This window comes from Lepidochelys kempii, chromosome 1 (genome assembly GCF_965140265.1).
Source record: "Lepidochelys kempii isolate rLepKem1 chromosome 1, rLepKem1.hap2, whole genome shotgun sequence".
Lineage (NCBI taxonomy): Eukaryota > Metazoa > Chordata > Testudines > Cheloniidae > Lepidochelys > Lepidochelys kempii.
Genome location: NC_133256.1, coordinates 209,566,283 through 209,579,411, shown reverse-complemented (window position 1 = coordinate 209,579,411; position 13,129 = coordinate 209,566,283). Strand labels below are relative to the sequence as shown.

Here is a 13,129-nt window from a genome sequence, read left to right as displayed (position 1 = left end):
GGCCAAAATGGTCACCACGCCTAGAAAACTAGAACCGGGTGGATCCCAAAGGAGCCCCCAAGAGCCATCCGAGCCATCCTCCCACGGGAGCAAGAAAGGCCGTGTACGTTCGGGCCGGGCTGGCAAGCAAGGCTACAGCCGCAGCTCGGGGAGCCCGCCGAGCGCAGAAGACGGAAAGCAGCAGCTGCAGCCTTCAATCACTCTCTCGCCTCCGCAGGCCCCCAACGCGCAGCTCTGAATGTGTGGCGCGAGGGAGACCCCTGCTGCTCCCCCGTGTGCACTGCACCATGCGCGGGCCCGGCCCAATGCAGGCGGCTCCTCCCCGTTCAGGTGACGGGAGCTGAAGCCAGGCTGCTGGCAGCCATTTCCTTAGCAGCCTCACAACAAAAGGAGCCCACGGGCCATTAAGGGTATCACGCCCCGCCTCAGACCTTCTATTGTTATACCCCCCCTCCCCCGGGACGGGTTCCCGGGGCCCCCTGGCGCTGTGCAGGGCGATGGTTATAACCATCCCCTCCCCACCACTGTGCCCCTCGCTTCTGCTCCCACCCCCCGCCGCCCCTCGCCCGCCCTCTGGCCCAGCGGAGCTCTTCCAGCGCCGGCCGGGCTGCGCTGCGCTTTGCGGCCGCGGGGAGGCGCTGGCGCGCCGGGCCGACCTCACTTCCTGGCCAGGCCCTGGTGCGGGCTGGCAGCGCCCGGCGGCGGAGGGCAGCGCGCTCCCAGCTCCCCTTCCCCCAGCGCACCCTCCGCGAAGGCCGCGCGGGGAGCAGGCGGGCTCCGGGGCTAGATGGGAGCGGACGCTTGAGCGGGCGCTGCGCTGCCAGGTGCCCGTGGCGGAGGAAGGCCTGCGGGAGCGAGCGGCGGACACCCCGCCAGGCAGGGGAGCGTGAGGTGGGCGGGTGGCAGGCGGGATGCGGGGCCGGGGGGTTGCAGTCTACAGGAGGAGCGGTGGGAGAGGAGGCTGCCTAGGCTGGGGGCCCGGCTCGTGCTCGCCTTTGGGGGTGGGGGCTGCCTGCAGGGCGAGGAGCGCTTGTATCTGCGCTGGGGTAAGTAGTGACGCTCCGGGCCGGCCTGGTGCCTCCGCACCTTTGGGCGTCCTCGTGTGAACGGGGGGCGCCTGTCCCTGCCCTGGGGGCCAGGGGTGAAGTGTCTGTGCGGGGCAGGTAAGCGATAAGGAGGCTGGCGGGGGGCTGTGGAGACGGCAATTTGGTTATATTCCCTGTCGGGGGAGGGGTAGTTTGGGAAAGGGCTCCTATTGGTTGAGCTGACCTGCCAGAGGCATCTGTAGAGATTGCTCTGCTACCCACAGGACCTGGTGCAAGAGGGAGGGTTGCATGAGCTGGTGAATACATATTGGTATGAAAAGAGAAGGGGTCATGCCCTGTGGCCCCAGCTTGCTTATGTTCACTCAGGCTCCCTGTTTGCAGAGCCCTCCCCGGATCTGAAGGAAGTATGTTCCGGTTCATGAGGGATGGAGAACCAGAGGACCCCATGTTTACGATGTGCGTATGACCCCCAAATTTATCGGGGGGGGGGGAAGTGGGTTCAAATAGATTAGGGAAGACTATATGACAGGACTCACAGGTTGTATTTCTCACTCTCAGAGGGAAGTTGGGTCAGGGTTAGATCAGGGGACGGAGTCAGGGCTGGTGGGTTATCTGGGACTCTGCCTCCTAAGGTCTCCTCTCCCTGTTGATCCCCTCCAGGGACCCTTTTGCTATTCACCGTCAGCACATGAACCGCATGCTTTCTGGAGGCTTTGCATACAGCCCCTTCCTCAGCATAACTGATGGGACCATGCCTGGGGCACGTCAGGCCAGTCGCAGGATGCAGGTAAAGGGGATGCTGAGTATAGTTGTAGAGTCTCTTTGCCCTCTGACTTCCCTCACCTTCCCACGTGGTTAGGATGGGGCAGTTCTCTTCTTTGCAGGAAGTGGGGGAAGGAAAATTAGTTCCCTAGAACACGGGTGTTATATCCCTTTACTTCACATGCTTCCCTCCAATCTACTCTATGCCAGGGCATCAGTGTCTTGGGGTGATGGAAGATAAGTGTCATTTTGCAGAGCCTAAATTAATATCACCAGAATAGGTTTGAAAATGTCACTTCTTTCCCCACCTGCACCTTGTGGGCAGGGGGGGACATGCAGGAGTTTATGGAGCAATGTCTGTTAAACCCTTTGGCCACTTGGTAGGCCTGGGTCTTTTGTTTCCTTCTATTTCTTGTGAAAGGGAAAGGGTCCTGGGTTTGGACAATGAGTGGATCCCTCCTAATTTTTTTGTGTTTCTCTGTTGCCCCCTGCAGGCAGGAGCCATCTCACCCTTTGGAATGTTGGGAATGGTAAGGCTTCAGTTTCTCTGTGCAGCTCTGGGGCCTTCCCCAAAGTGTAACATCCAGATTTACAGCTCCCCAATAGGTCACTTTATCCCCAAGTTCTTCATGTGCTCCACATATTCAGCAGCGCTACAATGCAGCCACCTCTAGGTGAGCATGTCAACAAACACAGTACAGGGAATGGGGAAGGAACATGGATACCAGGGCAAACCCCAGCTCATAGGAAAATACCTTAATAGGGTGTGGGCCAGTGGGTAGGAGGCCTAGATTCAACTCATGGCTTTCAATGACCCTCAGTGTGACTTTAGTGAGGTCACTTTACCTCTCTGTGCTTATGTGTCCCCCTCCAGCACTTTGTCTGTTTGGAGTAGAGTCTGTCTCTTATTAAATGGTTGCACAGGGTCTTGCACAGAGGAACTCTGAGCTCAGTTGGGGCCTCAAGGTGCTACTGTAATACAACAAATAATAGAAATGGGATGGTTGATTACCAGGAAGAGCAGGCAGAACTGTGGCTCTTTCAGGTATGACCCTGAAACCCCCATACAAGCAATCTGCATGGAGTTCACAGAGAGAGAGAGAGGGCTGAGATTTGGATTCCAAGGCTAGGTGATAAATCTGAGTCGGGGACTATAACAAATCAGGAAGAAGATCTGGGCACCATTAAGGAGGCTTAATGAAAGCCTCTGCTCAATGGGTAGAGGCTGTCAAAAAAGCCAACAAAACATTAGGATGCCCAGGAATAGGATGGAAAATAATACTGCAGCTATTCCAATGTCATTACATAAATCAGTGGGATGCCCTTACCTGGAACACTGTGTTCTTCTGGTCACCCTCTCTCTGAAAGGACATAGCAGAAATAGAGAGTTCAGTCATGGGTGGCAAAAGTCATCAGAAACCTAAAGATTTCCATATGAAGAAAGACTGAAAAGATTGGGACTGTTTCTGTTAGAGAAGAGATGAAAAATAGATGAGAGAGGATAAATAAGAGCACATAATTTACCTTTCTCCTACTACAAGAATGAGAGACTATTCAATTACATTGAAAGGCAGCACATCTGAAACTGACAAAAGACAAACTTCTTTTGTATATTTCATGATTAATTTGTGGAACTCGGCCCTAGGATATCAAAAATGACTAGACATTTTTATAGAAAATGAGAACATCCATAGTTACGTTAGATCAAGAAAAGTAATAGAAGACAGAAGTCCCACACTGAGTGGCATAAATGAGGAAGTAGCTTCCCATAGGGACAGGCTGTTTCACAATTTCCACTAAGGGGTTTCTTTTACCTTCAGTTGGTAGCCAGGACCAGATACTACATCAGAAACAAGATACTGGGCTGATCTAGTGTTGTGACCCTATCTTTCTGTGAGCCAAATCAAAGCTGGGGGATTCAGGCCAAGAGTGAGATAACCCATCCCATCCCAAGCTTCTGGGAGTTGAAGAGCTTAGAATGAGATCTTGGGGACAAAGGGTCGATGTTACGGGTGAGCACTGTGCAGTTCTATTACCATAGCCTGGCCTTCTGATAGGGTGAGGGGTCGGGAACTCTCGTTTATTCTCCTAGAGCAGCTTCCATGTGTCTTTGTGAGTGCATTCACTTGTCTCCTCTCCCTCTGTTCTCTTCCCACCTGACTCTGTTCCTCCCCTCCTCCCAGGCAGGTGGCTTCATGGACATGTTTGGGATGATGAACGATATGATTGGAAATGTGGTAAGAACCTTCCTCAACACTTTGCATTGACAGGCATGCACTGATATCACCGCTGCCATCCTGGGTAATCAGTTGCCACCTAGAGCCTCCTGTTTTTCACCTCCTCCACAAGGGCTACTGCTGCTCCCATGACATTGTTCCTTCCCGAGCAGTAAAGATGGCATTGCCTATACGTTTGGAGCAACATGGAACATGAGGGAGCAGCCCCTCCATGCAGAGAAGATGAGGCAGTGGGAAGGGTGTGCAGGGATTGTCCCCCTCACTTACGGAGCAGAAGGAATGGGGTGGGGAGTAATGGAAAGGAGAGAGGTGGGTGTGAAAGGGAAGAGGATGCCCCCCCTTTTATCAAAAAGAAACCAAGATGAATGGTGGGGGGAGGAGCTCATAGGAGCAGCTGACTTTTTTCTTTCTTTCTTTTTTTTTTTCCTTACTTTCCCTCACCAGGAGCACATGACAAGTGGTGCCAACTGCCAAACGTTTTCTTCTTCAACTGTCATCTCCTATTCCAACTTGGGTGATGGCCCCAAAGTCTATCATGAGACCTCGGAGACGCGCTCTGCACCTGGCGGGGTGAGAAGGAAGCTGCTGCTCCTGCACCCAGTGAGGGGCAGGACATCACAGGCAGCTGCTTTTTCTGGGGATCTGCTACATTTAGTTGTATGGCACTGACTACCCAGAGCATTTTATTATTTGTGTTACCATAGCACCTAGGAGACCTAGTCATGGACCAGGACCTTATTGTGCTAGGTGCAGTTGAGACACAGGACAAGAGACAGTCCCTGCCCCAAAAATCTATACAATCTAAGTATAACACAAGAGATGGATGCATTTTGGATGAGGGAGGGGTATAAGTAGACAAAGACAAATTTGATTAGCATGGTAGGCTGTGATCTCTACGCACCAGCAGTTTAACCGTTGTCAAGTTTTTTGTAGGCATCATGGCAGAGGATGAATTTGAAAGTGGATAATGAGGTAGTTTTGCAGATGTTTATGGGGAGCACCTCCCAAGTGTGAGGGCAGCATAGGAGAAAGCACAAAGTTGCTTGTTTGAAAATTTAACAAGTGGGTGATGGAGGCTGGCATCATGGGCCCACTGAAGGTGAGCATTGACAGCTTGGTAGTGAATGAGAGAGAAGTTTTGTGGGGATTGACTGTGAAGGGCATTCAAACTGAAGACAAGCAGCTTATGTTTGATGCATTTTTGCATAGGGGTGAATCAAAGATCTGGGGAAATTATGTGACTCAGTGAGGGACTAGTGGGGTCGTGCCCAGGGCTACATGAAGGATTTGTTTTTCCCTTGTTGATGATGTTTCACTTTGGAAGTAGTGGAGAGAAAAACAGTGATTCTGTTGGAAGGCTAGGGAGGGGAACAATATTGCAGGGAGGAAATGAGGGGTGCTAAATAGGGTTGTGGGGGACAGGTGAGGGACTGACACTGCACTACACTCTGCACCCAGATCCGTGAAACAAGACGGACTGTGCGGGACTCAAACAGTGGCCTGGAGCAGATGTCAATTGGGCACCACATCCGGGAGAGAGCCCACATCATGCAGCGCTCACGGAACCATCGCACAGGTGACCAGGAGGAGAGGCAGGAGTACATCAACCTGGATGAGAGTGAGTGCTCCTTGCTGCCTGGGGCTCCCAAATCCTGGACTGCCTTCCCATTGAGCCTACTGTTCTCTTTCCTTATGTAGGTGATGCAGCTGCATTTGATGATGAATGGAGGCGAGAAACATCCCGGTTCCGGCCACAGCGAGGATTGGGTTATCGGCGTCACGAGAGCAGCAGTGGCCGCCGGTCTGAGGGGACACATCTTGCTATCCAGGGCCCTGAGGATTCCCCATCCAGACAGGCCCGCCGATACGACTGGTGAATCTGGAGCAGACTTTGGGGGGGGTGCAGCATGGTCACCCCCAAATCCACCTACTCTCTCTTGTAAGTCTAATTGTCCTCTCCACTCCCCCCATTGTATGGCTGCCTCACTCCTTTTGAACCTCACTTTCACTACCCTCAGCATGGGGTGCAGGGCCTCCATGTGAGCCACTTGGGGGTGTCAGTTGGAGAAGGGGAACATGCTCTAGGGTCTAGCAGGAAGCTTCCTCTTTGGCAGCTCATCTTTGCCAACATCCAAAACAGGGTGAGTGGCTCCAGCCTGAGTCACTTCAGATACTGGTTTGGGGCTGATAGTGTGGGAGTATCAGAACATGGTTCCCCTCATTTTTCTGTCTATCTTGTGGACACAGTTTGGGAAGTCTGTGCCTCTTGCACCCTGGATTGTGTGGGAGTAGCTGTCTTCCCTCACTATCAGGCAAACAGATGTGGGTTTAAATGTGCAAGGAAATGGGGAAGCAGCATCTGGGGAGCCAAGGAGATAGTGGTCAAAAATGTCACTAAATTGAAGTTGAAGCCTGTCTGCAGGAACTGTCTATTTACAAGTGAAACCAAACTCTCATGAGATCAACTCAAGTCTAGATTCAGTAGAGAAGTGCTGGGTTTTTCCTTCCTCCCAGCATTCTGAATTGAGTTTACTGGGTTAAATCCAAAATTTAGTGCTAAGGATTTATTAATTTATCTGATCAGTTTCTCTTGCTGAATTTTAAATTACAGTGCTTGGTTTTACCTTCTGTACCACCCCTTTATTTATACCTCTGTAACTTGCATTCTCTCTCTTTCTCTTCTCCCTCTCTCCATCTCCTCTCAGGTACAGACAGTGAAACTCTGATGACAAAGCACTGCTTGGAATCTTCTCAAATTTAATATTAACCCCCACCCTCTAAGAATTGAATAAAGTGATTAACCCTCCACACTGCTCTCCTTCTCACCCAGTGCGGGGGCTACAGGGTGGTTTGGGGACCTCATGGGTGTACGAAGGACACATTTATTATCCTGCCTCAATTCTCCCTCCCCCTCCCCGCCCTCCAACTCTTCCTCTTTTTCCAGTCACCCTTGGCTCAGTTCCCTTTGCCAGTATTTGTGCACACAAGGGTCATCACCATGTCCTTCCTGTCCCTTCCAGCTTTCCTGCGCCTGGTTGGGCTGGTTCTGGAGTGGTATTTGGTCCCTTCTGAAATGATCATGTTGAAGAATTTCTTGCCCCATTCTTAATCCCCCTCACTGGGTCAAAAGCCCCCACTTCCTCTCCTGCTTCCTGGTATGGTGAGATGGAAGGAAGTGTGTTTGGGAGGGGGAGAGGAACAAGAACTGAACCAGCCTGTATCTCCCTGCCCATGTAACCCCATTTGCAGTCAACTCTCCCCTTTTTTAATTTGATTTGTGAAACTTGTAACTAGGTGTTTACTGAATAAAGGAACAAGAACTGTAAAGAAAATGGAGTTGGGTCGTTTCTGCCTTCTCTCTTCTAAGGGAGCTGAATTGCCTGCTGCAGAACTATTGCCCTAACATTTCCTTTCAACCTAGCACCGCTTATGTGGCTGTCCTGTCCTTCCCCTCACTTCCTTGTTGATTCAATCTGACAACCATGTTTTTTCACACACACACCCCCCACCTTCTTACTAACTTGGGAGACGATGATTTATAAGATGGAAATTGTAAAAAAGCAACAGCAAGAAACCTCTAATTTGTTTTAAATGCTATTATTTCACTTAACACGCACAAGTGAATGAGATTGGCTGGTTGCTCTTTCAGGTCTTCTGTGCTCACATGAAAAGACTCTTGGGGTCCATGCACAGTTAATTTCAGTTAATTCAGAGATTATTTCAGTTAATCTCTTTCTATCTGAGGCTGAAGCTGTTTGAGGCTATTGCTAATCTATTTATCTCCCTGCCCTTAAGATGGGGGGATAAGGTGAAATTACAAGGCGGCACATCTATCAAAGAAATAATACTTCACTTAGCGTCAAACTTGTTACAACAGGATCTTATTGGTAAAAATAGTTCAGGAAGAATCCCTACCTCTTTGTTGCACAAATATCAGCCCTGGGCGCTGGCAGGGACTCAGCAAACATTATTAATTGGAGCAGCCAGTGGATCAGGCCACAGTTAATCGGGCTCATGGAGTCCCTTTACGCTGAGTTTCTCAATACATATCAGCTGTGGAAATGTCTCAGTCAGAACCAGGTAAAACCAATGTAAGATGCAGTTTGGCAAACTCAGTGCCATGTACAGCTGCAGAAATGGGCAGTTTGCAAGAGACTCATTTTCTGTGCATCACCTGTGCATTGGAAATAAGGTGCAGAAGCAGGTCCCTCAGAACTAGGTGCGGGGTGTTCACACTATCCCACATTACAGCTGTGCGTCTGTTGGATCCTTGCTCCATAGGGCAGCGCCACTCATGGTCTCACATTCTGTTCTGGTCTACTATCTGGTTCTGATAGGCACCAGGGTCTGGTTCCCTTAAGGTGGGGCTCACCAGGGTCTCCACATCTGAGGTATAACTGGCAGCATTGGATGAGTCCAGGAGAGTGAAGGAGGGAGGTGCAGCTGTGGCCATGAGGAAGGAGGTGAGACAAGTGCCCCCCAGGGAGGGTGTGGGAATTTAGATCTGGTGAGATCAGGGCAGGTCCTGGAGGCAGCAAGGAAGGGGGAGCTACCCAAAGAAGGGTGGGAGTGGCTTATTGGAGAGCAAGAAAGCCCCTTGGGGCTGCTGGACTTTGGGAGGGGATTCCAAAGCAGTGGTGGCCCTGGCCTCAATGGTATGTTGCAGCCTGTGGGGGATCTGGGACTTCAAGTCGTGATCCACCAAAGAACCAGCTGAGCTCAGGAAGGCACTGACAGCATTAGGGCAGTGGTGGTAACCAGCAGCAAACTCCTGGCCATCCTCTGAGAAGGCAGCAGTGCCTGAGGAGAGAAGGCGGAGAGTGAGGGAGTCAGGCTTTGAAGCTTCTTAATATTAGGCCTCCATTGCTCCCCCTCCCCCCCATTCTATCTAGCTGTTCAAAATTTGATATCTTCCTCCTGGTCAAGGATTCAAACCTCAGCCTGAAAGGGAATGGAGGGAAGGACAATAACAAGACGGCAGCTTCCTGCTGCATCACTCTCCAGCTTTACACTGGAGTAACTTGTTTCAGCACAGTTCCTGGCATAAAATGAGGAATACAGTGGGGAGTTGGGCCCTTTGTGTGTATGTCTGTTTCTAGTAGGGAATCAAGTTTTGTCTGGATTCAACCTGTGTACCTGGCCAATTATGGAACACAAACTTTTATCTACTCCTCTCCCCACCTGCGTGCCCCCGCCCCCCCCCCACACACACACACACACTGAGGTGAGAGGGACTGGAGCCTATTAAAGGAGTTACCTGGTTTCTTGAGCCTCTCTAGTTTCTGCACTGTCATCTCCAGGATCTCTGCCTTCTTTAGGCATGACAGAGCTCTGGCATTCTGGAGAAAAGGAACTGGGGTCAGCTTGAAAAATGTGCTATGTTGTAGGAAAAGAAGGAGCCAGAGAGGGAATTTTACTTACGTTTTTTAACCAGGTTTCAGAGTAATAGCCGTGTTAGTCTGTATTTGCAAAAAGAAAAGGAGTACTTGTGGCACCTTAGATACTAACCAATTTATTTGAGCATAAGCTTTCGTGAGCTACAGCTCACTTCATCGGATGCATACTGTGGAAAGTGTAGAAGATCTTTTTATACACACAAAGCATGAAAAAATACCTCCTCCCACCCCACTCTCCTGCTGGTAATAGCTTATCTAAAGTGATCACTCTCCTTACAATGTGTATGATAATCAAGTTGGGCCATTTCCAGCACAAATCCAGGTTTTCTCACCCCCGCCCCACACACAAACCCACTCTCCTGCTGGTAATAGCCAGTGAATGAATTTCAGGAAGTACATTTTAAGCTTCTGGCTCTTGGTAGTTTTGAAGTTCCCCCCACCCCTTTGTATGAGCCTCTGAACTCTCATCAGTGTAAGATTGTGTTTTATAAGGGAGTGTGGGAACATGACAACTTTTCAGATCCCCCAACCCTAGTGCCTGATTCTTTACCTGTTGCTCTGGGCTCTGCTGAAGGAGCCTCCTCAGCTGCTCCAGGCTGGCATTGTTCCAGGCTTGGCAACATTTCTCAGTCAGGGGCTTGATGGACTATGGGGAAATGAAAAGAATATGAAACATCATGGAGAGACAGACAAAGCTCCACGAGAAAGCTGCAGCAGGTTGATTTAAGTCAGGTTTTAAAGGAGTTTAGGTGACTGGTGCAAACCCCTGGGTGAATGCTCTTAATTTTGGTTGAATAAGCTTACTGCAGTTTAGTTTAGACTGATTCCTAAATTAATTTAAGCTAAAACACAATGTCTGTTTTAAGATGAAATAAGAATATTCATGTTGGAGTTGGTGCTGGTCTAATTATATTGTTTTGAATTCACATTTCTAGTTAAGTCACTGCTGCTGTGCCATACAGAGAAGGCCAGGAAAAGAGAGGGTTTGTCTATATCCAAATGGGAACCAAAAGAATGAAATCTGCTGTAATTCACATCTTTTACTAGGTGAGTAACAGGGAAGGTGGGGAAACTCATTTCAGAATACAATTATTATAATTTTATTATATTAAATTTACCAGTTTAAGTTACGTAATTGAAATAGGACATCCTTAATCAAATGAAGAGCATCCACTCAGACTTCTACAGAAATAACTGAAGGTGTGAATTACAACCAATATGCTTATTTTTGTTCCACTTTCTGTGTAGACAAGCCCAGATAGACTCAGGCTAAACTGTCATAAGTAAACTGAGTTTGCACTAGTTTAAAAACCGAGTTTTAGTTAGACCAGTACAACTTTTGTGCCTATACCAGCTCTGACACTTTTGATTTTTGTTCATGTCTGTTTAACCTGAATGTGCACTTGGCAGAAAAGTTCTCTGTTAAAGATCTCATACTCGGACCCTTCAGTGAAGGGCTGCAAAAGTGCCTGATCCACATTTCTGAGACATCCAACAAATTCAGTAAAGATGAGATTTGACATTTGTGAGATTTCTAAAATCAAGCAAATAAATAAAAATAATAAAAAAACTCCACTTTGGTTATTGGGTCAAGAGACCCCTTCCAGGCCATCATTATTCACCGGAAAGAAGTAAAAACGGGAGTGACTCCCCTTTCCCTCCACCTTGGCTGACCCTTTTAAAGTGGGTTGGGGATGGTATTACAGTGATGCAGGCTAGTGGCGTTTCTTGGCCTCACAGAAGAAACGGATTTGCAAGAGGGACTGGAATGAGGAGAAGGCAGGGGTCTGGCATAGAGAAATTAGGAAATCCTTGCAGGCAGTATGGAAGAAGGTATAGCGAGTGAGTTGGAAACACTGGCAGAACGAGAGGGGCAAAGTAATACAAGCTCAGAGCACATTTGCTATATGCAAATAGAATATAGTCCTGTCCAGTAATATATATACTCAGGTCTGGTCTACACTGGGGTGTGTGGGGGGGAATTGATCTAAATTATGCAACTTCAGCTACGTGAATAACGTAGCTGAAGTCGATGTACTTAGATCTACTCACCGCGGTGTCTTCACTGCAGTGAGTCGACTGCTGAGGCTCCCCCATTGACTCCGCCTGCGCCTCTCTCTCCAGTGGAGTACCAGAATCGATGGAGAGGTCGATTTAGCATGTCTAGACTAGACGCGATAAATCAACCCCCGCTGGATCAATCGCTGCCCATTGATCCAGCGGGTAATGTAGACAAGCCCTCAGTGCTTTAAAAAGGCCAGTTTCCCAAAGCTAAGAACAATCATGAGCAAAACTGAGCATAAGGAAATATTTAACATAAAAATTTGAATGATCATTGGAATTAAAAGCTTTATTAGATGTCTCCCCCACCAAACAAACCCCCTACAGTTCTGCAATCCTGAAAGGATTCTTTGATTTAAAAAAACTCTCACTGGTTAAAAAGGGAGGTGAAAGAAGCAATTAAAAAGGCATTTATATTAAAAATGGCAAAATGGGAAAGCTGAAAGTAATGAGTAAAAATCAGCAATTAGAAAATGTTGACAATAAGGGACGCTAAAGGTATCAGGGGGGATGGGGGGAATCTGGGTCCAGTTCCATTAATGACAATAAAAAGGAATGCTTTAAATATGTCAGGAACAAACAAATTCCTAGTCTATATGGATGGGAAAATTATCCATCATGATGCAGAAAAGGCAGAATTGGTCAAATATTTTTCCGGGAAGAAGCTAAATGATGTATTCATATCTCACAGTGATAATGGAATACTCTTTACCAGTAACTAGTGAGGATGTTAAACAGCAACCGCGAAAGTTAAATATATTTATATCCGTGGGCCAGGGTAACTTGCACCCAAGAGCATTCAAAGAATTGTCCAAGGAGCTCTTTGAACCATTATTGTTGATTTTTAACATATCTTGGAACACTGGGGAAATTCCAGTGAACTGAAAAAACTAATGTGGACATATTTATAAAGGGTAAATAAGATGAACCAGGTAATTATGAGCCATGCCAACACTGATCCCAGGGAAAATAATGGAAAGACTGACAGGGCATGTAATCAGTAAAGAACTAGAGGATGGCAATGTCAGTTGACATGGTTTTGTGGAAAACAGGCTTGTCAAATAAACCGAAGATTGGTTTTTGATGCGATCACAAGTTTGGTTGACAACATACTAAGAGGTGTTCGTATCCCACAGACCTGATGGGAAGGTGCCAGACTGAATTTGTGACCCAAACTCTCTTAAAAAAAACTGTTTTCTGAAAGTAGCAAAAAACAAACCAACCCTCATACCCCTTATCAAAGCACTTGACTAGATTAGAAGGTTGCACTGGTTTAACTCAAATAGATCTTGTGAAACTAGTGCAAACTGCTCATGTAAACACACTTGTATTGGTCAGCCTTGTGTATATAAATTTAGCTTAATTTGATCATTAGTTTTTAAATCAATCCAGTTAAGTCAGTACGGTTTTCTAGCATAGATGAAACCTCTCTCTGTACAAAATGTAGGAGAAATTGGCAGTAGAAAAGAAATTTTGGAGGAAGTTACAGGAGAGTCAAAACTGCGTTGATAATGAAAAGCAAATTGGAACCCTGAAGACAGGGTCAGCTGAAGTGACATCTTCAAAGATACTTTACAGGCACTAATTAATGAACCTTACAACCTCCCAGCAGGGAGGGAACTTGCAT

The 13,129-nt window shown here is 47.9% G+C and overlaps 1 protein-coding gene across 5 annotated transcripts; it reads left to right on the top strand.

Annotated features, from left to right (window-relative positions):
• Window positions 1-645: 645 nt before the first annotated feature.
• MLF2 (myeloid leukemia factor 2) lies at window positions 646-11,020 on the top strand. 5 transcript variants are annotated; one of them, XM_073311580.1, is made up of 9 exons: window positions 646-891; window positions 1,428-1,502; window positions 1,707-1,833; window positions 2,303-2,338; window positions 3,992-4,045; window positions 4,490-4,615; window positions 5,504-5,621; window positions 5,744-5,984; window positions 6,751-7,377. In XM_073311580.1, exons 2-8 carry the CDS (start codon window positions 1,453-1,455, stop codon window positions 5,920-5,922), a joined length of 690 nt encoding a protein of 229 aa, XP_073167681.1. In that variant the 5' UTR covers window positions 646-891; window positions 1,428-1,452; the 3' UTR covers window positions 5,923-5,984; window positions 6,751-7,377. The 5 variants fall into 5 exon arrangements, with proteins under 5 accessions (XP_073167681.1, XP_073167663.1, XP_073167674.1 ...); XM_073311562.1 differs by lacking the exon at window positions 6,751-7,377 and adding an exon at window positions 10,377-11,020 and having other exon boundaries at window positions 650-891; window positions 5,504-5,663; XM_073311573.1 differs by having other exon boundaries at window positions 650-824; window positions 5,504-5,663.
• Window positions 11,021-13,129: the final 2,109 nt, after the last annotated feature.